The sequence below is a fragment of the Carassius carassius genome, chromosome 7, assembly GCF_963082965.1.
Source record: "Carassius carassius chromosome 7, fCarCar2.1, whole genome shotgun sequence".
In the NCBI taxonomy this organism is placed as follows: domain Eukaryota; kingdom Metazoa; phylum Chordata; class Actinopteri; order Cypriniformes; family Cyprinidae; genus Carassius; species Carassius carassius.
In genome coordinates, this window is record NC_081761.1 from 6,714,999 (window position 1) to 6,738,947 (window position 23,949).

At 36.7% G+C, this 23,949-nt stretch overlaps 2 protein-coding genes across 2 annotated transcripts in view; one reads left to right on the forward strand and one right to left on the reverse strand.

Annotated features, from left to right (window-relative positions):
- The window catches only part of LOC132143438 (lysosomal alpha-glucosidase-like), a 128,539-nt gene that overhangs the window by 95,409 nt on the left and 9,181 nt on the right, over positions 1 to 23,949 (reverse strand). The window lies entirely within an intron of this gene.
- On the forward strand, positions 8,557 to 13,619 carry LOC132143437 (protein ELFN1-like). Its single transcript, XM_059553640.1, has one exon. It carries the CDS (start codon positions 9,012 to 9,014, stop codon positions 11,445 to 11,447), a length of 2,436 nt encoding a protein of 811 aa, XP_059409623.1. The 5' UTR covers positions 8,557 to 9,011; the 3' UTR covers positions 11,448 to 13,619.

Consider the following 23,949-nt stretch of genomic DNA (forward strand, 5'->3'; position numbering starts at 1 on the left):
GAAATGTATTAAGGTAGTTTTTTTAGGATAACATTTTTTTTTACTGTATAAAATTAATAGTGATTTTGTCTCATACATAACCAACAGAAAATGAAATGTGATCGGCTACAATGTTCACATATTTGAAATATATCCAAATTTCTTTTAATTTGGGCAAGGTGGAGGTTTTCAGTCTTGTTTATTTCCATATTTCTATAGGTGTGCAGAAATGTATTATCCAAGAGTTTAGGATTGGTAAGACATTTTGGAAAGGTTTTTAATGTTCTAGCATGTATTTGTTAGTAATGAAATATTACTGCAATATAAATAACTACTTAGTACCTTCTATTTTTTGTTCAATGTTATTTATTCTTGTGATCAAAGCTGAGTTTTCAGCATCATTTCGCCAGTCTTCAGTGTCATGTGATCCTTCAGAAATCATTCCAATATGCTGATTTGATACTCAAAAAACGCTTTTAATTATTATCAATGTTGAAAACAGCTGTGTTGCTTAATATTTTTGTAGAAACTGCGATGCTGGATTTCTTTTGTAACATTATAAATTATTTTACTGACAGTTTTGATTAATGTAATCCATCCTCACTGAATAAAAGCATTAATTTCTTGAAAAAAAATTACCCCAAACGTTTGAACAGTAGTGTACAACACGTGTCAGGAAATTAACAGAAAAGTAACTTGAATATTATGGTTTAAATTTAACAAGTAACATCGATTCCAAAATGATTTTTTTCTGTCCTAAGCCACAAATTCTTACCTTTCTTATATGCTTTTTTAACTATTGTGTATAATTCCCACCTTCTCGCTACCAAGCAACCTTGTAAAATTCGCTTTCCGTGACGCTTTTCATTTGGAGGTCAAAGATCGCTTGTACATTGAGGTGTGAATGCACCTAAAGTCTGCCACATCAGTCCATAAACCTCTTCTTCCTTCCCACAGTTCACGCTACATACAAGACACTCAGTCACATCTACAGTATACGCACCACTGCTTCATCTTTGTCTCCTGTCTGTGGCATCGACTAGGTAGGAAGTTCCACACCATCTGTAGTTTCAGTCTAATCATAACTGTATATCAGATAGCCCTATGGGCAGCAGCGCCTGTCACCAGAAGCAGGGTAACCATGGAGACAGTCCCCAAAGACAATTAGGCCTCTACCATGTCTTGTTTTCAAAAGCATTTCCTGAGTCACCGAAACATTTGGATTTCTCTTGTTTTCTTAATCAAATGAAGACAGAGATGGATTGGCACACAAAAAGGCTTCCCTTGGGTGTTTTGAGAACTGCAGCAGATGTGAACTGTATGCGTGTTTGCTGTGCTACCTGAACCCTGTTCAATTATGTGTCACTGAACACCCACTCACTAAACAATGGCCATTACACAATTATTTCAGCTTTACAATCACACTCCAATGCACATCTACACAACAACAAATGTGCAACTGCCCATTTATGCCACACTCTGCAGTGTTTATCTGAACGTTTGGAGGCCCACAGAGGAAGTTGTTTTAAGTCATTTCCTGAGTGTTTATGTGTTATCGCTATTTGTTCGCGTCTTTTGTCTTTTTTTTTTCCTGGAGTTTTGTGTGTTTGGGTCCTCTTGCAATTACTAACTCTGTAATTAAAAAACACAAATCACTTTTAAAATAAATTAAATAATCAGACCTATTTGAATCACTATTTATGTTCAAAGTAGTACTTAAATGTAACAGTAAAAATACATCCATAAATAGATTTTTTAAATTGCTTTTCTTTATAGGCCATAGGACAGTTCACACATGGATCGACTTATGAACTTTAGACTTGAAAAACAAGTTAAAAGGCATTCAATTTGTGAATGCTTTGTAGAAATGTAATTTTACATAGCTTTATTTATGAAGTTATTTATGTAATTAACTGCATTTTTAAACAACTGTTTAATACATTCTGTAGTTATATTGACAATTTAAGTTCTAATTTAAGAGTTACATCATTTATTTAGAGTATTGTAGTGTACATTTCCAAACTCCTTAAAAAATGCAGTTGTTAAGCCCCTCCTGAAAAAGAGCAATCTTGATAACAACATTTTAGCAATTTTAGACCAATATCTATCTAATCTTCCTTTTATAGGTAAAATTATAGAAAAGGTCGTTTTTAATCAGCTGAACAAATACTTAAACTCAAATGGATACCTGGACAATTTTCAATCTGGTTTTCGACCGCATCACAGCACAGAGACAGCACTCATTAAGATAATAAATGATATTCACTTAAATTGTGACTCTGGCAAAATATTGTTGCTGGTATTGCTAGATCTCAGTGCTGCGTTTGACACTGTCGATCATAACATACTACTAGAGAGACTGGAAAACTGGGTCGGGCTTTCTGGGATGGTACTCAAATGGTTCAGGTCATACTTAGAAGGGAGAGGCTATTATGTGAGTATAGGAGAGCATAAGTCTAAGTGGACGTCCATGACATGCGGAGTCCCACAAGGGTCAATTCTTGCACCGCTCTTGTTTAGCCTGTATATGCTTCCACTAAGTCAAATAATGAGAAAGAACCAAATTGCCTATCACAGCTATGCTGATGATGACCAGATTTACCTAGCCTTATCTCCAAATGACTACAGCCCAATTGACTCCCTCTGCCAATGCATTGATGAAATTAATAGTTGGATGTGCCAGAACTTTCTTCAGTTAAACAAGGAAAAAACTGAAGTCATTGCATTTGGAAACAAAGATAAAGTGTTCAAGGTGAATGCATACCTTAACTCTAGGGGTCAAACAACTAAAAATCAAGTCAGGAATCTTGGTGTGATTCTGCAGACAGACCTTAGTTTCAATAGTCATGTCAAAGCAGTAACTAAATCAGCATACTATCATTTAAAAAACATTGCAAGAATTAGATCTTTTGTTTCCAGGCAAGACTTGGAGAAACTTGTTCATGCCTTCATCACCAGCAGGGTGGACTATTGTAATGGGCTCCTCACCGGCCTTCCCAAAAAGACCATTAGACAGCTGCATCTCATCCAGAACGCTGCTGCCAGGATTCTGACTAGAACCAGAAAATCTGAGCATATCACACCAGTCCTCAGGTCCTTACACTGGCTTCCAGTTACATTTAGGATTGATTTTAAAGTACTTTTACTCGTATATAAGTCACTAAATAACCTAGGACCGAAATATATTTCAGATATGCTCACTGAATATAAGCCTAACAGACCACTCAGATCATTAGGATCGAGTCAGTTAGAAATGACAAGGGTTCACACAAAACAAGGGGAGTCCTCCTTTAGTTACTATGCCAACTGCAGTTGGAATCAGCTTCCAGAAGAGATCAGATGTGCTAAAACACTAGTCACATTTAAATCTAGACTTTAAACTCATCTGTTTAGCTGTGTATTTATTGAATGAGCACTGTGCAATGTCCGAACTGATTGCAATATATATTTTCACTGTTTTTTTTATTTTATTTTATGTAAAATCATTTTCTAACTGTTTTAAATTAATGTTAAATAAGTACAGTTTTAATAATTTTAAAAGTTTTAAAATTGCTTGTTTTATTCTTGTTATTATTTTTCTTCATTATTATTTTACTTTCTTTTATGTAAAGCACTTTGAATTACCATTGTGTACGAAATGTGCTATATAAATAAACTTGCCTTGCCTTGCCTATTGTAAATGAATACATTAAATATTAATACACATTAAAGATTTTCAAACCCCTAACTTTGAGCATTAGTATGCATTATATATATATATATATATACAGGGTGCGATTTGTGAAAAAAACAGAGTGGGGGGGGGGGGTGTTTTGAAACATTTTAATTCATAAAAATAAATCATGAGAACATGAACTATATGACGTCATGCGCTAATTAGCATATTTATGACGTAAGTGCGTCATATTGTATTGCCTCCCGATGCTCACATACTGCAATTTAATTTAGCCATTTAATTTAATTCTCAATAAAACTGTTTTTATTACTATATTTTAATGTTTATGTAGACAATGGAATGAATATTACAATGACTGAAACGCGGTCCATTAAGACTACATAACCAGCTCTCAAACATTAATCTGCTCTGATGAAATCAAATACACATACAACAAAGTCAGTGGTTGCGCTGTGACTGATGTCGGCTATACTTGCTTGTAAAATAGAGTTAGAAACAACAGAATATTTATTTATTTTTTACTGAAAGTGCTGCTCCTCTCTGCGTTCGCTGAACACCGCAGAAGCAGAGAGAGAGGCTCGCGCTGGGAAAGAGAGACCTTGCGCTCGTGCGGCAGCACCAGAGAGTCTCAGAGACTAAATAATGATTGTCCAAAAAGTCGCTAGTCGCTTTTTTTTGGAAAAAAGACGCTAAATCTAGCGACGAAGTCGCCAAGTTAGCAACTCCACTGCCTAGCGGAACCGGCTTCAACCGTCTCGCAAGTGTTGATAGGCTATTACTCGTGAGGTGTAACCAATCAGATAGCGCCTTGGGCGGGACATTGATCAAGTCTGCAGAGTGGTGAATACAGAGAGGCTGCGCGCCAGCCAAAGTAGCGCTTTAATCAAACCACGGATCCGTGATAAGTTTTGTGATCCGTCTCGCCAATAGTGTAGTATAGTGGTGGAAATTATGATTCTTTCAAGAGTTTCGTTCATTTTCAGTTCGTTCACCAAAATGATTCGTTCAGTGATAATGTTTTCGTATTACACAAAATGGCAGGTGGCAAAAAAGAGTGTTATGTCTTAAGTCAATGAACGTATTCACTAGTTACAAAAACTGATCTGGCTTTATAAAAATGTGTACATAATCACATTCATTATATAAAGTCTAATTAAATTGTTCAGATGAACAAAGCATGAGGGTTTCTTGCCTTATTAGCATTTTAATTGTTTGGTCAGACAGTTTTTATATTATATATTCAAATTCATAAATCGGGATTAAACGTGGAGTTCTGTATGCTAAATATCAAAACAAGTGTATGTGCACAGTACCTATAACTGCGCTTTGCATTTTGCGAGATTGACATGCTAAATGGCAGACTAACCCAGTTTACTCTCATTCATTTCGTTCACGAATGAGATAAGCTATGTACCAGTTCATTTCATTCACGAACGACGTATCCGTTCATTCAACTCATTCAACCCGTTGTTCACGAACGACATGTGTGCCAGTACAGTAATTTCATTTACGAACGAGATGTACTAAATCATTCAACTCGTTCACGAACGACATGGGTATCAGTTCAGTCATTTCATTCACGAACGATAAGATCTCTAGATCTCGTTCAGACTCATATGAAACTAGTTCATTGAAGGGCGTATTCGTTCACTACATTCAACAAATCACATGCTCTGTCACATCTCATAATCGAAGGCTATTGGCTCGAGGTTGAGTAACTCTTTGACAGGATGAAACAGTTCACCGAGCTGCGCATGCACTGCTAATAGCACCGCGCTGCTGTGGAGGGAGGAACTTCAGTGAACGAGAAATATGAGTCAGTGGATTGCGTGAACGAGAACGATTAGTTCACATAAAAGATTCATTCAAAAAGAACGATTTGTTCACGAACGACACATCACTAGTGTAGTAGCACTGATCACTTTGAGGGGGGGATAAATTTATCCCCACCGGGGATAAAAATAATTAAGCAGAGGCAGGGATACATTGACCAGAAAGGGGGAAATCCCACGCACGCATATATATAAACCTGAATAAACAGTGCATATTCTCAATAAGTAAATAAAGATAATTGAACTGATGATTTGTGTTTATCATCTATTCTATATCTGATGCTGCAATTTATTAATGTGTAAATGAATGTCATATTACATTAATCACTTCATATCACTTTGATTCGTCTTGACATGTCTACAGTCGGTTTAGTTTCAGAAGACTAATGTCTCCAATATCACAAACTGCACCCAGAAATCTGAGATTTTGGGATTTCCACTTAGAAAACGAGAAGCTAGGGAGAGAGAAAGAAAAAATATGGGGATAACAGCTTCTCTTATGTTTGCCCAGAGCGAGTGGCTTAATCTAATGTCACAGAGTCACACAGTTGTTTATTGATCATAAAATGGGAGCGTGTTATTTTAAGCCACAAGCAACTACATTCAAGTCCACACACACAAACACACACACACACACACACACACACACACACACAATCAATCCCTTCCTCTCTAACGCTTGAACAGACACACAGTACTGAATGTTAGTCTGACTGCTTGAACGCCTCTTGCTGTACAATAGTGTATCGAAGTCAGTTCATGGAAGCGAACACAATAAGCCATTTCCTTTGAAGTTTATGAATGGTTTGACATGCAGGTTAAGTGTTTTGGGGCGAATGACTGAGCCAAAGGCTTGTTCTCATGAAGACTGCCCTGTTAAAACTGTCTATTGTGATACTAACATGGTTTGTCAGTTATAAATCTGTCTGAAAAATTCAGAACAAATACTTCATATAGAAGATACTGTTTTTTTGTTTTTTTTCGGCATGCATAAAACATCTCTCTGACTAGAGTGTAATAGTCTCCATGATTTCTTAATTATTCATCCAGAACTGCATTACACATTTGCAGAATGTCAAGTTAATCAAGAACAGATACATTTGTAGTACAATGTCTCCCTGTGAATTGAAGTGTGTGTTTTGTCCTAGCCACACAGCTGCAGTGCCCCCCCAAAATTTGTGCATTACAAAACACAATATACAATATACAGTATTTGAATATCATTGCATTTCATTCAAATACTAAACCAAGTGGCATATCTTTTTTATTAATTGATTTTTTTAAGAGCGCATACACATTTGTCAAGCCATAAATAAACAAATAAATGAATGAATAAGTACAGTTCATATTTAATGGTAATTCTGGAAAAAGTAAAACAGTGACGTAACTGCTTCAGCTTTGAGGTAGTCAATATGTGCATACATAAGTGTGTTCACACATGCATATATTATTAATATACCTACCAATGTAAAACACAGCATGTGAGAATTTCACCATTTACAGATGACAGCATATAAACAATAAATAAACAGTGAACAGAGAACAGTGATCTGTGTGCAGTTGAGGCAGCGTACTGTGGTGTGTAACTCCTAGCACACTGTGAACTAAGGGCACATACAGTTTGAATGCTATGAAAGATTCATGTTACAGAACTCTCTTTTCATTCTGTCTCTGCTCCTGTCCGCCTCTTCTACTGTCTACAATGCTCTTGTGACACAAGCACTTTGTAAACCGTCAAAAGTCAACCAGATAGCATTACCAATTTCCCATCCACAAGAAATGGGCCTGCAAACACACATAAACACACACTGGCCATAGAGAATATCAGGACTTTGAAGGTAGTCAATTTGAAGCCCAGACAGATACATATACAAATGTTATTATAGTAGGATTTAAAGGAAGAAATCCATTGGAAGTTCGCCATCATCAGACTGGTCCATTTAAGCAGCATAGAGTACACCGGCAATACAATGTACAATCTGTAGAGCAGCACTAGCCAAAGCACAGCTTATCCATCACATAATCATGGCAGTTTTACAAGATTGTTCTGTCCACCCCTTTCTTGAAAAGGAATAGTATTCTAGTGGTAACTTAGCTCTTTCCATAGCTACTGTATTTGCAGGGGTCCTCCCACCTGTTTGAAACCAAAGCCAAAAATGCACAGGTCAAGTCTGTAAAAAATTCAATCAATAACAATGTTTCTTTAATCAAGTGATTTTTTTAAATACTTACTATTTATATATTGTTTCATATTAAATAATTTAGTTGTTCAATTTAAAACAGTCAAGACATATTAAAGTATTGAAAGGCCAATTTATCATCATGAACTAGATTATAGCACCAATATTATCTAATTGATGATGATATATTGTTTTTTTCACCGTACTTTAATTACACTGTAGGTTATGCTGGGACAGCATATTTTTATTCCCTTGCACACAAATGCAAACAAGCTCTGTTTGGATACGTAAGAAATCATCAGTACATTCTAAGCAATTATTGAAATGTTTGAGTACAAACAAAACCCAATTTGCTTTTAAGAGAGGCACATGCAATATATTCTCCATATCTAAAAACGTCATTCGGTTACTGTATGTTATTCTTTTTTTTAGCAGTTGTTTGATTTAGGTCACGCTGTAATTAAAAAAGCAGTCTATTTTAAGGGTTTCCTTTCGTTAGCCAAGAGGAGAGGATCTCATAAGCTAATAAGGTGGATAGACATAAAAGTAAACTCTTCTGTATAGAGTGTGTGTTTGCATTATCAGAATGAGCTAAGCTGTTAGACGTTAATTGGTCTTGGAGAGCGTGCGAGTGTGTCTGCATGATTGATCTGTGCTAAGTTTAGCTCTTGGTAGGTGAGCAACCGTAATTATTGTATACACATGAAAAACATGACATCAGCTAAACAAAAATGTACTTTTTAAAAATAGCTCCAAAATGCCACTAGACAATATTCTGCACTGGGTACCACCATAAATAGTTGGAAATTAAGGTACAGTGGAAGTAGTGGGTGTTCATTTGGATTTAATTGTAAAGCGCCGTGGCATTAAGTTTGGGTAAGTGGGTTATTTCATGTACTGTGGAAAATATTCACATTTATATAATTTTGTTACTCTCTCTGAGGGAGCATTGTTACAACTTGACCTAGATTTTTCAAATATCAATAATTATGGTCTTTCTTCTTATTTCTGCAGGGTGCAATATAAAAAATCTGGTCATGAGCGGGTATCTGATGAGAAATGATGTCTTCGGAAAACACAAGCACTTTCTCCCCTGTGGGAGGCTATGCGTGGGAATGCTTAGATACGCTATCTGAAAAGCTATTGCACACAAACAAGACTCTGTCGTAAATAAAGCTTCCTTTCCAGTGTGACAAGACACCAAGCTGAACAGAGAAAAATCTGTTTTCTCAAGCTGATGATCCTACATCCCATTACAATCAAAGCCTTGTTGAATATCCAGTGGAATACTGCTAAAAAGATCATAACCTGTGTAAACAACAACAACAAAAATCTGTTGAAGCTATGGCTGAAGCACAGATGTCTATTTCACCTGGGTCCAGTGGAAATGGAGGAGGTATGGTGACCAGTGCCTTACTTTGCTGGGCTATGGCTCTTGTGTTCCTCTCACTGACAAGGGTGCCTGTTGTTCAGGGTGACTGCTGGTTGATTGAAGGGGAAAAGGGATTTGTATGGTTGGCAATCTGCAGCCAAAACCAGCCACCATATGAAAATATCCCATTGCATATTAACAGCACAATTGTTGACCTGCGACTCAATGAGAACAAGATTCGAAGCATCCACTTTTCTTCCTTAAGTCGCTTCGGCAATCTCACATACCTGAACCTGACAAAGAATGACATCTCTTATATTGAAGATGGGGCTTTCTCAGCCCAATTTAATCTTCAAGTGTTGCAGATTGGCTTTAACAAGTTGAGGAACTTGACCGAGGGAATGCTGAGAGGATTGGGACGCTTACAGTACCTATACCTTCAGGCTAATCAGATCGAGACTGTCTCAGTCAATGCCTTCTGGGAGTGTCCTGCGATAGAAAACATCGACCTTTCCATGAACAGGATTCAGCTTCTGGATGGTGCTACATTTCGTGTTCTGTCAAAGCTTACAACATGTGAGCTCTATGCAAACCCGTTCAGTTGCTCATGTGAGCTATTGGAATTCCTACGCTGGCTTGTTGCATTCCCAAACCGGACAAGTGAGCGGATGGCATGTGACATGCCCCCTGGCTTTTCAGGCTACAGTCTCTTGAGTCAGAACCCCAGGATGCCGAGATTTCGGAATGCCTTCCATGCACTCTCCTCTGTCTGCACCGATGACAACATGACACCGAATCTTCAAGGGTCTTCAGACGAGAGCACTCCAACAATGTTAAGTCCTTGCGGAATGGATGACTGTTCCTCAGGAACATTACCAGAGGAGACCATAAGCATCAGCCCTACCTTTGTGGATCCAGATTTATATCCTCTAATGAAACTAAAAGACGTTACCCACACAAGTGCGACAATCTCGATTCAGATTCCAAATCCGTTTAGAAAAATGTACATCCTTGTCTTGTATAATAACAGCTTCTTCACTGATATCCAAAACCTGAAAAGCCAGAGAGAAGACATTGAGTTACAGAACCTTAAATCTCACACTAACTACACTTATTGTGTGGCATCCATTCGTAATTCATTGAGGTTTAACCACACCTGCCTGACCATCTCCACAGGACCAAGGACATTGCAAGAACATGTGGAAAATGTTTCAACCGCCACACATTACATTATGACCATCCTCGGTTGTCTCTTTGGGATGCTGATCGTTCTTGGTGTAGTGTTCCATTGCTTAAGAAAGCGCAAAAAGCAAGACGAGCCAAAGAGCAAGAAGCTGGAAAAGATGAAAAGAAACTTGATTGAGATGAAATATGGAACTGAACTGGAACAAGGGACTATATCACAGCTGTCCCAGAAACAAATTCTGTCCGCTGGTGAGACTGTACAAAGGATGCCATACTTGCCAACTGCCAGTGACTCAGATCAGTATAAAATGCAAGAGATCTCTGGGACACCAAAGACCACAAAAGGGAATTACATGGAAGTGAGGTCAGAGCAACCAGAGCACAGTGTTAGGGAATGCAGTGTTCCTCCATCAGAAACCAGCCAGGGATCCGTTGCAGAGATATCCACTATTGCAAAAGAAGTGGACAAAGTAAACCAGATCATCAACAACTGCATCGATGCACTCAAATCTGATTCAACATCATTCCAGGCTGCAAAATCTGGTGCCGTGTCCACAGCGGAGCCGCAGTTGGTCCTTCTATCAGAACACCCACCGGGCAAGTCTGGGTTTCTGTCTCCAGTATACAAAGGAGGCTACCATCATCCTCTACAGAGACACCACAGTATTGATGCCCCGCAAAAGCGTGCAAGCACATCCTCGAGCGGTTCATTGCGCAGTCCACGCTCTTTCCGTTCCGAAGGAGCTTACAGATCAGAGTCCAAATATATTGAAAAGGCATCTCCACTCCATGAATCAGGAATCATAACAGTCACTCCAGCTGCTGCGATCCTGAGGGCGGAGGCAGAGCGGATTCGACAATACAGCGAACACAGGCACTCCTACCCTGGTCCCCACCATATAGAGGAGTCGATAGAGGTGTCAGGGAGTCGGAAGTCATCCATTCTGGAGCCGCTGACACGCTCCCGACCACGGGAGCTGTCCTATTCACAGCTCTCACCACAGTACCACAACCTGAGTGGCTACTCCAGTCCTGAGTACAGCTGTAGGCCTTCTCTTAACCTGTGGGAGCGTTTTAAACTCCACCGCAAACGCAATAGGGATGAGGAAGAGTACATTGCAGCAGGTCATGCATTAAGGAGGAAAGTACAGTTTGCCAAAGATGAGGACCTACATGACATTCTGGACTACTGGAAAGGAGTCTCTGCTCAGCAGAAATCATGATTGCCATTTTTATAGCTCATTCGATTAAAGAAAACGACACAAGTCTCTGGACCAAACCAGCCAGTATCAATGATTAAGTGACAAGTCAGCACTCACTTTTAGAGAAATAGCTTAGAAGTATTGCTAGCTCTTTTCAATCATTCTGTTTGAGAATGAAAACAAAATACGACATACTGTAGATCTTGCAGTGAGTGTACGTGCCAAGTGGTAAGAATAGAAAACTTTTAACAGTATTAACCTCAACTCAACATTTGATTTTTATATATTGGAAATAATAAACTACTATTATATTATCATCATCCTCAACATCATGACCATCATCGATTAGTAGTATTACTGTTAAGATTGATTCTTCTTATTATTACAATTAATCTTTGGTTATCGCATGGCCGTGTCCTGTGACAGTATTGACTGTTGTGTACTTGGAAAAACATACAACTCAAAATGTCTGCCGAACACTGTTCTCCCTAACCTTACATTTTTATACAGACTGTGCAACTTTGAAAACGTTCTTTTTTTTCTTCTTAGCGACTGTTCAACGGACAACTGCTGAGTTTGCTACAGAAGCACACCTCTACTGGATTTTAAAACAACAACTTTTCAGAAGAAAAGCTTCTCTTAATGTGTTCTCCATTCTTTTTTGTAAAGTTTACATTTTCAAACATACAATGAATGTTTCGAGTCCTTAAGAGTTACACCTGCAATGTAATTACATACAGACACAGCTGTGCAGGTAGAACTGTTTTTGGCTTTCTATTGTATTTCATTAACAGATCTTCAAGCAGTGCTACTGAGAAAGCTGAGCCCACAAACTCAACACAAATCCTGCATACTGGAGAATGAATGTACTGCGTGTGAACACTATTTTTCTCAGAGAGCAGTTTTACAATATTTGGGGCTTATTTCAGCTTAAACCCAGTTTAATTCTTGTTTGCAAGACCTTCAGAAATATCTCCGTCTCAGTCACAGATATTACTACTACATGCCTACTTTAAACCACTGTGAACCCCAAAGACCTTGCTAAATCAGTACTGGGGTTTATTTTTTACTGATATTCAACAGAGCTATGTCATCTATGGCTTTTAAGCCAGGTCTAAAGAGCTGATCTAGGCCGTCCAATTTTTTCTCACCGCCATTAATGCTCATAGACAATTTAAATTTCACTATTTAGAACAATGGAATTGGCCTCTAAATTTTGAGGAAACAAGTTTTAAGACCTGTACTGTGAAAACACACATTACAATTACCCTGCTTCATTGAGTGAAATAACACGACATTTAAATTATATCTGAATCAAAGTGCATGTCAACTGTCTGACAGCAAAGTTGTCAACCAAACATTAAGCCCTAGAGTGCACATAGTGTTGTTTTTAAACCGTCATATCCACCGTCTCTAAACACGGGTAGATTGTTTGTAATTTTGTCAGGTTGTGTGCAATTTAGGGAGGAAATTTCATTTCACCAACTGATTTTATGAATGAAAATGGCGTAATCAAACTGATTGTTGAACTGATTTATTGCTTACTGTAGGATATTGTTAGGAGAATAGGAGATTGTTTCTCTGTGGCAGCCTGGTCCTGAACATTCAATGTCATTTTGTACCTAACGAAGATAGCTTGTTTTGTTACATAATTAAGTTTAAAACATTTAGGTGATTCTAGGTCATTTCTGAGCTAAATGAACACCTACCAGAAAGGACTAATGCATGATAATAGGGACAAAATCATTATTTAATCCAAATGTCTGTATAATTAATGAAATGGGGGTCTTCTTTAAAGCACCAGAAGATTTCTCACATCTTTTCCTTAATTTATGAGTAAATAAATCTGAAATATTTGATGATTATACTCTTAAAAAAAAAAACATGTCCCTAGTGCAAATCCATACTTTTTTAAGGTTCAACTTACATGCACTGTATCTCATTAACGGGTCTGTTGAGTTGATTGTCATCTCTTATACTGCAAACTGTAGCACTCCAGATTTTCCATGGACACTGAAAGTAAGCTGAAAGAAAATTACTTGGTAAATGTAGTGCATCCCGAAAACAGCCACGTGTATGGGCTGCTTGTAAGAGGGAAAGAATGGATCTAAGGGCTTTCATGTCTGGTGGAAATGTCAAAGAGCACAATAAAAATGGTTTTATTTCTTAAAGAATAAATACTTTTTTCTCAAAGACATTGTGCCTCAAGCCGTGTTCAGCTGTGGAGCTTAAGGTAAGTCCCTGATGTGTTTTTGTGAGAACAGCACAAACACGTTGAGGTGGGCTGAAATATAATTGCATGTCCTATAAGAAACCTACTGGACCTTAGAGAATTAAAGCATGCCAGAAGAAATGAGCTGATGTCAATAAGGTATGTAACAAACAGTATAAACAATGGGGTTCAAAAGTGTGTACTAAAAGTCTCGGATTTAAAACCCTGGAAATCAAAAACTGTAGAAACATTACGACACATTACGACGAAACATTTCAGATTCTACACTATCAATAAGAAATTTAATGACTGTGGACTCCTTGTTGTTGAATGTATGATGTTCATCCATCAGAGATGGAACCTTCTCTAATCATGCTTAAGTACCTGATCATCAGTTTTTAAACTTGTGGTGCATTTTTTTTTTATTACTTTTCGCTCAATTTATGGTGATAATATCAAACAAGTGAATTGAACAGATACAAATAGAAGCATTTGGTCTCAGCTTCTGGGTCTTACTGCACATTGTTTTGATGTGCATAACTCTTAAAACAATACTGCAGAACCAAAACTACTCTACAGACTTTATATACTGTAAACTTACCACTCATAATGTCAATAAAGTTGCACTCCTGATGTTTAATAACAATCTTATCATAAAAGTTGCTATGATAAGAAAGGTCAGCTCATTCTATATATATATATATATATATATATATATATGTATATATATATAGTTTTTTGCTGACAAAATGTTTCTACACTAAGGAAAAATTGGCAAATCTAGCCAGCGGGTTAAGTTCTCAGATGTTTGGTTCACAAGATTCTCTCAAAGTTATGAAGAGATGTTAATACTTTATATTGATCATTTGTAGTTATTTTGAATTTAATCAAGGTCATAAAACGATAACAAAAACACATCATTTATACATAGTTCATCATAGAACACATTTTCTGAAACATTTTAGTTGTACATTAGTCTAACAGTTTTTAAAATGTCACTACTTCAGAGAATGTTGTCAAAATGATGAAATGGAATTAAAACAAGTTTTTTAAAAAGAAAACATTTGAACATTCAGAGAACATTTAGAAATGTATGCAAGAAATCCATAACATGGGATTAATGTTATTTGGGTGATTTACACTTGATTACATGTGATAAACTGATATTTCACAGTCCAGTGAGACTCAAAAAACATCAACTTTTTAATGTGGTTGTTAAAAACCTTTTCTATAGTTTTTCTTTGAAAGAAGACAAATGTAAAAGTGCCTAAAAGTAACACTGGATTGAAAAGGATGTAAAACACATCTCTCCAAAAAGCATGAATTCTCTTAACGAGGCACCTGTATGCACTCAATCTAAAATTGTTAGCAGCTCCTGATGGAGATGACGGGAAGGTATGTGGCCTCACTACTCTATCAAGCACTCTGCTGGCTGACCGACTGCCCCTGTCACTCAGAAGAGGTCATGACAACCCTGCACTGGCCTCCTCCATCACAGCTTTGATGGAGTGATGAAGCATTTTCAACAAACCTATGACAATGTCATGTGTGAAAAGCATAGCACCTGTATTCCATGAGTGTTCTTTTACTTTAAAGCATGCATTGTTAAAAAACAACAACTTGTGCTGTGTCTCATTCCATTCCCTATGTTGTAAGTCAATATATTGTGAACACCAATTCAAAGACTAGCAATAGTCACTAATTTCTTTAAAACACTGGGATGCTGGTTTTAATAACAAGACTGTCTGTAGTAATGTCTGACTCTTTCGGTAGTGACTACTGAACTAGGGAGCAGATTGAGACACACAGTATTAATTCATGTTGTTGCTTTTTCACCCAACAGAAAATTGGGTTTACAAAAGATAGCAACAAAGTGCACTATGCAAATTATGATGTTTTATTTAAACAACATAAATCTTTTTGTACTTAGCTGTATCCTGATTAACAGGGTCCCTAATGTTATACTTCTTACATGGTCAGCTAGTGATGTCTGCATGTGTTCAGTTCAGTCAATGCTCTGCAATGTCATCAGTCACAGAGGTTTTAAGTATGATGAAATACTTGTTTTAAAATATAAATGAATATAATAAATATAAATAAATGGTGCTGTTAAAGATTTTAGGTTGGTAAGTTTAAGTATTTTAGAAAGTATGCTCACCAGGGCTGCATTTATTTGATAAAAATACTGTACAAACAGTAATACTATGAAATATTATAATTTAAAATAACTTTATTTCTGTATTTTAAAATGCCGTTTATTAAGCTGAATTGTCAGCAGCAATTGCTTCAGTCTAGATGATTCTATGCATATTTGATACTCAAAAAATATTTACCATAATCAGTTTTAAAAACAGCTGTGCTGCTTAATATTATTTGAAAATTGATCTCTTTTTGCAGGATTTTTTGATAAATAGAGTTTTAAACATACAGTAACAGCACTTTAGAACATATTAAAAGTCTTTGTCACATTTTATAATTTTAAAATATATGTATTCATTTCATTTTTTTAATCTTACTGACCCCATAGTTCTGAAAAATAGATATGTTTTATTCACCAACGGGTATTTTGTCTGATCTACTATCTGTAAAGTGATAAAATGATGTATTTGTTCCATATATAGTGCCCTTCAAACTGAGTGTACACACTTCCTATATACAGTATATCACCTTGGAATCTTATTTGACCAAATACCCTGTGAAATTCATTTAAGTTCAGGTGATCTGAACACATCAATTTATTTTCAATTGTTCTTATTCACGTTTCTAAACAAAAGATACAGAACAGTGACCTTGGAGTCACTATCACTTACACAGTCACATTTCAGTGTAAAAGCAGCATCAGTTTTAACTTTGAACTTCTTTATTCAACAGATGTGAGAGTATATCTAATGTTTTAATTATCATATCTGGTGAGAATAATATATATATATATATAATTTTTTGGTGTAAACTTGCTTGGTGTAAATTTGATCCTCTATTATCTCAATATTAAACACTGTTCATCAGGCTGTTGAGAGCAAATGTACATCCCTATATATTCGTACACAAAGCCTCCAGTCAGGACTGACAAAGATGTCTTTTTAAGTATATGCTGTGAGAGACAGTGACCTTTTGCCACTCGTTACTGGCTTCAGTAGGAGTTCACATCATGGGGTTTCAATGAGATTCAATCCGGTAATCACCACCTAATTACACTCTTTGAATGCCTGTGCTCACCATTAGCCTGTTCTTTCACTAAAACCACGAGAGCCCCAAGGAAAGATTTTGTTTGCTTAATCTGTGTGGGAAACATAACCTCAGACTCTCTACTAGAGAGTATTGTTGTAGTTTAGCGATTAATTGTATTATGCCATTTTATTATTTCAGTTTTAACATTTCAACAACCAGTTTGGTGTTAGCACATTTTTTGCCATTACAGTACACATGTCCTATCTTAAAATCTTAAAATATTTATACCAATTTGTGCAGTGTTCCATATATATATCCAACATAACCGATGAATGCACATTATTCAAATATTCTAGAACACATCAACTGATAAAATGTTTACCTTGAATGATGTTGCTTCTGCTAAATGTATGAATTTGAGGTTTAGCAGGTAAAATGTAATCTTAATAGTCAAATAAGTAATAGAAATAAAAATATGTTAACTACTCTGGGATCTTCTTAATTTTTGTATTTGTAGGAAACAGTAAAGTGGGGCGAACCACGGGGCCAATTACAGGATGTTATAAAATATGAATTCCTTAATTCAGTCTTACATTTAATAATATATTGGCTGGCTCTACAGCATTTCTCCATTTGGAAATTTCATTTCCACAGCTGTAAGTGTCACTGAGCTAATGAGGGTGTATCTAAAGGTTATCTGAGATGACTTCATGATGAAGTCTAGCAGACGGACTCTTGTCAGCGAGGCAGGAGGGGCGACGTGTCTGCCTGAATTACAACTGAATTACACTGATGTAAATACGGTCAATCTTTCTTTCTCAGATGCACACACACTCACACATGTGGCAGCTAGAGTGATATTCTGGCTAATTAGCTAGGTTTTAATTTGCTAAAGGTTGATCAGTGTCATGATCTCATGCCAAACTATGGAATGCATGTGTGCAAGCAATAAGCAGGTGAAGGAAGAAGGCAGGAAAACTGGAATAAAATAATCCTTTGAGAGTTTGTTAAAACTGGTCAGTTTTGGATATCAGCTTGTTAATCTGGGTTGCGTTTCCCATAAGCAACTATAGTAGCCTATGGTCACAAGTTCCATTGTTACCAATGGAGTTCAATAGAACTTACCATCATAGTTAGCTAATGATGTTTTTTGGAAATGCAAAAACATCCCGATCGGCAGTTCTTGTAGAGCGTTCTAGAACTGATAGAATGCCATGAACCAGCACAAACCAGATACTGCCTGGTGACCTCTGACAAGTCAAAAATTAAATAAAAATGAATGCCATTTCTATGGAAGCTTGTTTCCGCCACAGAATAAAAACTAAAAATGGCAATTGCTCACAATTCTGACTTTTTTCTTGTAATTATGAGGGGAAAAAAAGTCAGACTTGCAAGATGTTAACTCAAAACTGTGAGATATAAATTCACAACTTCTAAAAAAGTATTTTTTTTATATTTTAAAATATAATTTAGGTATATTTTTTATACCATGGTCAGAATTCTTAGATGTAGACCTAGAATTCAGAGATAAGTCAAAATTGTGAAAAAAACAAAAACAAAAAAACATTTCATTTCTAAATGTAAACATACACATACAGTATATACACACACACACACACACACACACACATATACTGTATATATACGCATATATTACAGGAAATATAGGAAATATAATACATATATACAATGTCAGGAAATATAGAAATTAGTCAAATTCTATAAACACAGTATGTTGCAGAATGCAAATTCATGTTGACTTTAAGAAGCTTTTTACCTTACATTGTGCATTTTGCTGACATTTGCATTCAAGGATCTTCAGTTCTTTCATTTCCTGGAAATCAAACCCATGACCTCAGCATTGCCAGCTGCATACTTTACTGTCTGAGCAACAGAAAAGACACATTTCTATTGAGAAAAGTTGTATTATCATACTGCTCCTTTATTTAATTATAAATGGCACTATACTAAGCGGTATAATAATGTACAAAAATACAAAATAAATTTATAGTAATAAAAAATAAAAAATCAGAAAAGATTTTTTGAACATACTGCTACAGTGAATACTGAGGCTGGGAAATACTAGCCAACTTAAAGCAAGTGTGACATTACAGTAAATGGGCCATGCACCCCTTATAATTGATGTGTGACCGATTCTGTACATAAATAGATGGTCTGATTACCTCATTATTATCCCTCTTTGGTGAGCTAGGCAGGAATGTAGGAACGGTCATGCCTCTAATGCTCCTCAAGGTCAGTATAACGTGGATGAAATATTTTAGGTCACATCAGAAGGCACACAGAGGGGAATAATCCACTGTAGTGATTTCTATTCAGTCAGAAACCTCAAACGGGTGCATTACTCAACAATTCAATACTCACCAATGCAATCCTCACCAATAGGATCATATGAGGATCACGGATATTTACATAAAGTGAATGGTCGAAGGTTTAAATGAACACTTCATACATACCATCACACAATGGCTTGTAAACAGCACCGATCATGCTTGTGCCGTAGTGTAGTGGCTTGCAACTATCAGAGCAAATATCAGAGCAAAAACCAAGCTTGTAGAGCTCAGAGACAGGATAGTGTCACGCCACAGATCTGGGGAAGAGTTCAGAAAAAATCTGCTGCATTGAAGGGTTCACTGAAGCATGAAGCTATAATGGAAGAAGTGTGCAACAGCCAGGGCTGCGCTTCCCAAAAGCATTGTAAGCTCAAGTTGATCATAGAACCATTGTTACCAATGCAACTATGATCAACTAAGGCTTACGATGCTTTTGGGAAATGCAGCTACGGACTGGTCATAGCGCTGGGCCTTGGTTATATAGTGGTGATCAAGTTGCTTATGGTCACTCGAGTTTTCAGCAGCAGGTTACTGGGGAAGAAAAGCTCAATGCAGCAAAACACAAAAACAGCCATAATGAAAACCTAGTCCAGAGCATTCAGAACCTCAGACTGGGCAGAAGGTTCACCTTCCAAGATGAATTCCTTTTGTGTGTAAACACACTTGGCAATAAAGCTCTTTCTGATTCTGAAACAGTTGTGGAAAAACCTGAAAATGTCTATCAGCCCCCATCCAAGCTGACAAAGCTAACTGCCAAATGCAGATGTGCAAAGCTTGTTACATCATACCCAACAAGACTTGAGGCTGTAAATTGCTTTAAGCAATTACTGAGTTAAAGGGGTCATGATTTTGTATTTATCTGATGTCCACTTGTAATGTTATCAAGATTTTTACATAATAGACTATTTTCTGTCCTGTTTTGACCCATGCAGATGGACGCTGCAGTGATTTGGGTTAAACGCATAAATACTCAGTACATATCAAACTATTTGTAATAACAGACCAGCAATAGTGACCACATAATAAAAACAATTGCACTACTGTGGGTGCGACATCAGATCCAATATAGTCAGCACAGCATTGTCTTAAATTTTTCTGAAAATCCTGCATCGAATTGTGCCTTGTTTGTAAACAAATGCACAGTAAAATGAAGTTAACAAAGGACCAAGATCTTATTAACACGTTCTGGAACTTAAAAATAAAGTTGGTCCTTTATGTGGGATACCTTACTACTCGTGTGAATCGGTGAGCGGGTCTAAACAGAAAGCGATGTAGAATTAATCATAAGGTGCGTCCCTAATCGTGTTTCTTAGTATGAAGTGCAAGTAGTGCGAGTAATTCTGTAAAGAAAAAAGTGCACTTTAAATACCCGGATGATGCACTTAAAAACCGAAAAAATGAAGTGTAGAAATGTTGGACACTTCATGCATTCAACTGTTGCTGCTTTCATTAGCGAAGAGGAAGCCTTATAGGGCATTATCTCTTTCACATAAAGGAAGCAGCATAACAAAACATGGAACAAATTAATACTTTTGAAAGCCACTGTACCAATACCAGACAATGGTCAGTACGGTAATAAGGATGTATTTCAGAGACTGATAAGAATCAAGTATTTCAGGTCAGTACAGGCTACATTTTATGTATGAATTTACTGGGTTGAGTAAGAGGAGCCTTTAATAATACACTAAAGCTTATTTGTTCTAGAATAGAGAGCTTCTCTAGCACATACAGTACAACACAAGCATGTCTTAAAGTGTCCCAGCTGTTGCCATGGTAGCTTATATGCAAATTACGTAATTATCCAAAAATGGAATATTCATAAAACTTTTATTTTAAAACCCCCAATGTCAATTATTACAAGACATTTTGAAAACTGTGATGCATCAAAGTGGCTGCTGGTCTCTCAATGCATTTCAAAATCGGTAAGTGACCCACAATCACTATGGCAACAGCAGCCCTGATCCGTCCCCAAAAGAGGACATACAGTACAGTGCTGCATGCTAAAGGACAGTCACCAATCATTCTTAATGCCCTCTTTTACTAACACACACACACACACAGACACACACACACACCTTACAAAACACTGATTTCCCTAAACACACTCCCTTTAAAAAGTATCACTCTGAAACAAACTAGAATAAAATATACGTTTTTTGAAATGCTGCCATGCATTTTAGTGTTCTCTGTGTGATATTGCAAAATAATTTGTTTTTTCTTTCTTTGTAAATAGCTTTTTGTGTTCACCTTAAGTGTTGGAGCTGTTAAAACGACATTTTTATTGTATTTTGATGTATATTTTACACATTACATAAGCATTTAAATGCATATTTTATTATAAGAGCCCTGCATATGCCCAGTTTGATTGACTACAGGCTGAAGGCATTATTACTGAACGTCAGAAATGAAAGCGCATGTCCCTGATTTGGAATTTATGCAAATGCAGAAATGGCTAATCTCTGGATATATATTATTCATCCTAAATGTACTGTAACTGAAAAAAGCTATAGTCTTGACTCTAAGTGTCTGCAGCCGAAGCGTCATCCATTTACAATGTTTATATCAGCTCTTAATACGGACCCTTCAACACCATCTGAGCTCACTTCTCGGCCAATCAATCTGACAAACTTATTAAGAGCCAACACGCAGTGTGAGACTGACACTGTGACGATCAAGTTCATTTGTAGCTGAGATAGTGAGCTGAAGATGGCAATATTAGTTTATACAAGCTTAGGACCTGCATATTGATGCACTGCAGCTCAGACTAAAGCTATTATGTTTGCAAAATTAGCATAATCTAGTCATAGTTTAGTCATGAGTATTTACGTATTAACAAGTTTAAGCATTAGCTGTTATATAAAAGCAAGTATTGCAGGGTTTCTGCAGGTTTTATGAAGGTACATTTAAGACTTTTTAAAGACTTTTTAGGACAAGTACAAAATGTGAGTAATAAATTAAAGGGATAAAATATATTCTCTTAACATAAATCTCTATAGGAAACAGTCAATGATTTGTATTAGCAAGACTTCAAAGTTTGAAAATACTTAAAACCGATCTCTATTCATTTTTAATTAACTTTATATGTAAATATAAACAGAAAAAAATAGCTTAAGGCTTGAATAGCTCTGTTCCCCCAAACATTAGCATATGTAAATAGCTTTAACTGTACCTTAAAATCACACTGCAAAAAAAAAAAGTTATGAAATGCAAATTTATATATGAAGTCTTATTTTTAGTGAAACTGAACAAAGTGAAGCATTTATGATCGAAACTAGAACACATCTGCCAGTGAAATCAGAAAAATACAACTGTCAGATATTTGTTGTTCTTTTAAACAAACTCACCTCATCTTTCTTAATGTTACATTTTTATTTCAAATAAACATCCAGATTTTTGTATGTTTAGATAATTGTATTGGAAAACAAAATATACTGAGTGCATGCAAAGAAATTCAACATTCAGTTTAATACATTCAACTTTGATCTTTTTACAACCTTTTTACAAGGGTTAGTTCACCCAAAAAGGAAAATTATGTCATTAATAACTCACACTCATGTTGTTCCAAACCCGTAAGACCTCCGTTTCATCTTCAGAACACAGTTTAAGATATTTTAGATTTAGTCCGAGAGCTCTCAGTCCCTCCATTGAAACTGTGTGTACGGTCTACTGTCCATGTCCAGAAAGGTAAGAAAAACATCATCAAAGTAGTCCATGTGACATCAGAGGGTCAGTTAGAATTTGTTGAAGCATCGAAAATACATTTTGGTCCAAAAATAGCAAAAACTACGACTTTATTCAGCATTGTCTTCTCTTCCGGGTCTGTTGTGAGCGAGTTCACTGCAGTGTAGTGAAATCCGGTTCGCGAACGAATCACTCGATGTAACCGGATCTTCTTGAACCACTTCACTGAATCGAACTGAATCGTTTGAAACGTTTCGCGTCTTCAATAAGCATTAATCCACAAATGACTTAAGCTGTAAACTTTTTTTAATGTGGCTGACACTCCCTCGGAGTTAAAACAAACCAATATCCCGGAGTAATTCATGTACTCAAACAGTACACTGACTGAACTGCTGTGAAGAGAGAACTGAAGATGAACACCGAGCCGAGCTAGATAATGAACGAACGATTGATTAGTTCTCTGGTCAAGAACAGTTTCTGTCGGACGCGTCCGATTCGAGAACCGAGGAGCTGATGATACTGCGCATGTGTGATTCAACGTGAAGCAGAATGACACACAAAGCGTCTGAACCGAACTGATTCTTTTGGCGATTGATTCTGAACTGATTCTGTGCTAGTGTTATGAGCGCGGGTAAACCAAAGGCTTGAATCAAGGGCAATCATCACCAATGACGCCATTATGTTGAGCGCAAAAGAACCAGTGAACAGTTTTCTTCAACCGGTTTATTGAATCAAACTGTTCGAAAGAACCGGTTCGTGGAAAAGAACCGAACTTCCCATTACTACTGGTGATCCGAAAACCGATGCAACCGGATCTTGACTCGAGAACGAGTCAATCTTTCGTTCGTTATCTGGCTCGGCTCGGTGTTCATCTTCAGTTCTCTTCACAGCAGTTCAGTCAGTGTACTGTTTGAGTAAATTAATTACTCCTGGATATTGGTTTGTTTTAACTCAGAGGGAGTGTCAGCCACATTAAAAAAAGTTAACAGCTTAAGTCATTTGTGGATTAATGCTTATTGGAGACGCTAAACGATTCAGTTCGATTTGGTGAACTGGTTCAAGAAGATCCGGTTACATCGAATGATTCGTTCGTGAACCGGATATCACTAAA

Excerpts from the sequence above, each read along its gene's own strand:
- LOC132143437 (XM_059553640.1), top strand. The coding sequence starts at position 9,012 with ATGGCTGAAGCACAGATGTCTATTTCACCTGGGTCCAGTGGAAATGGA.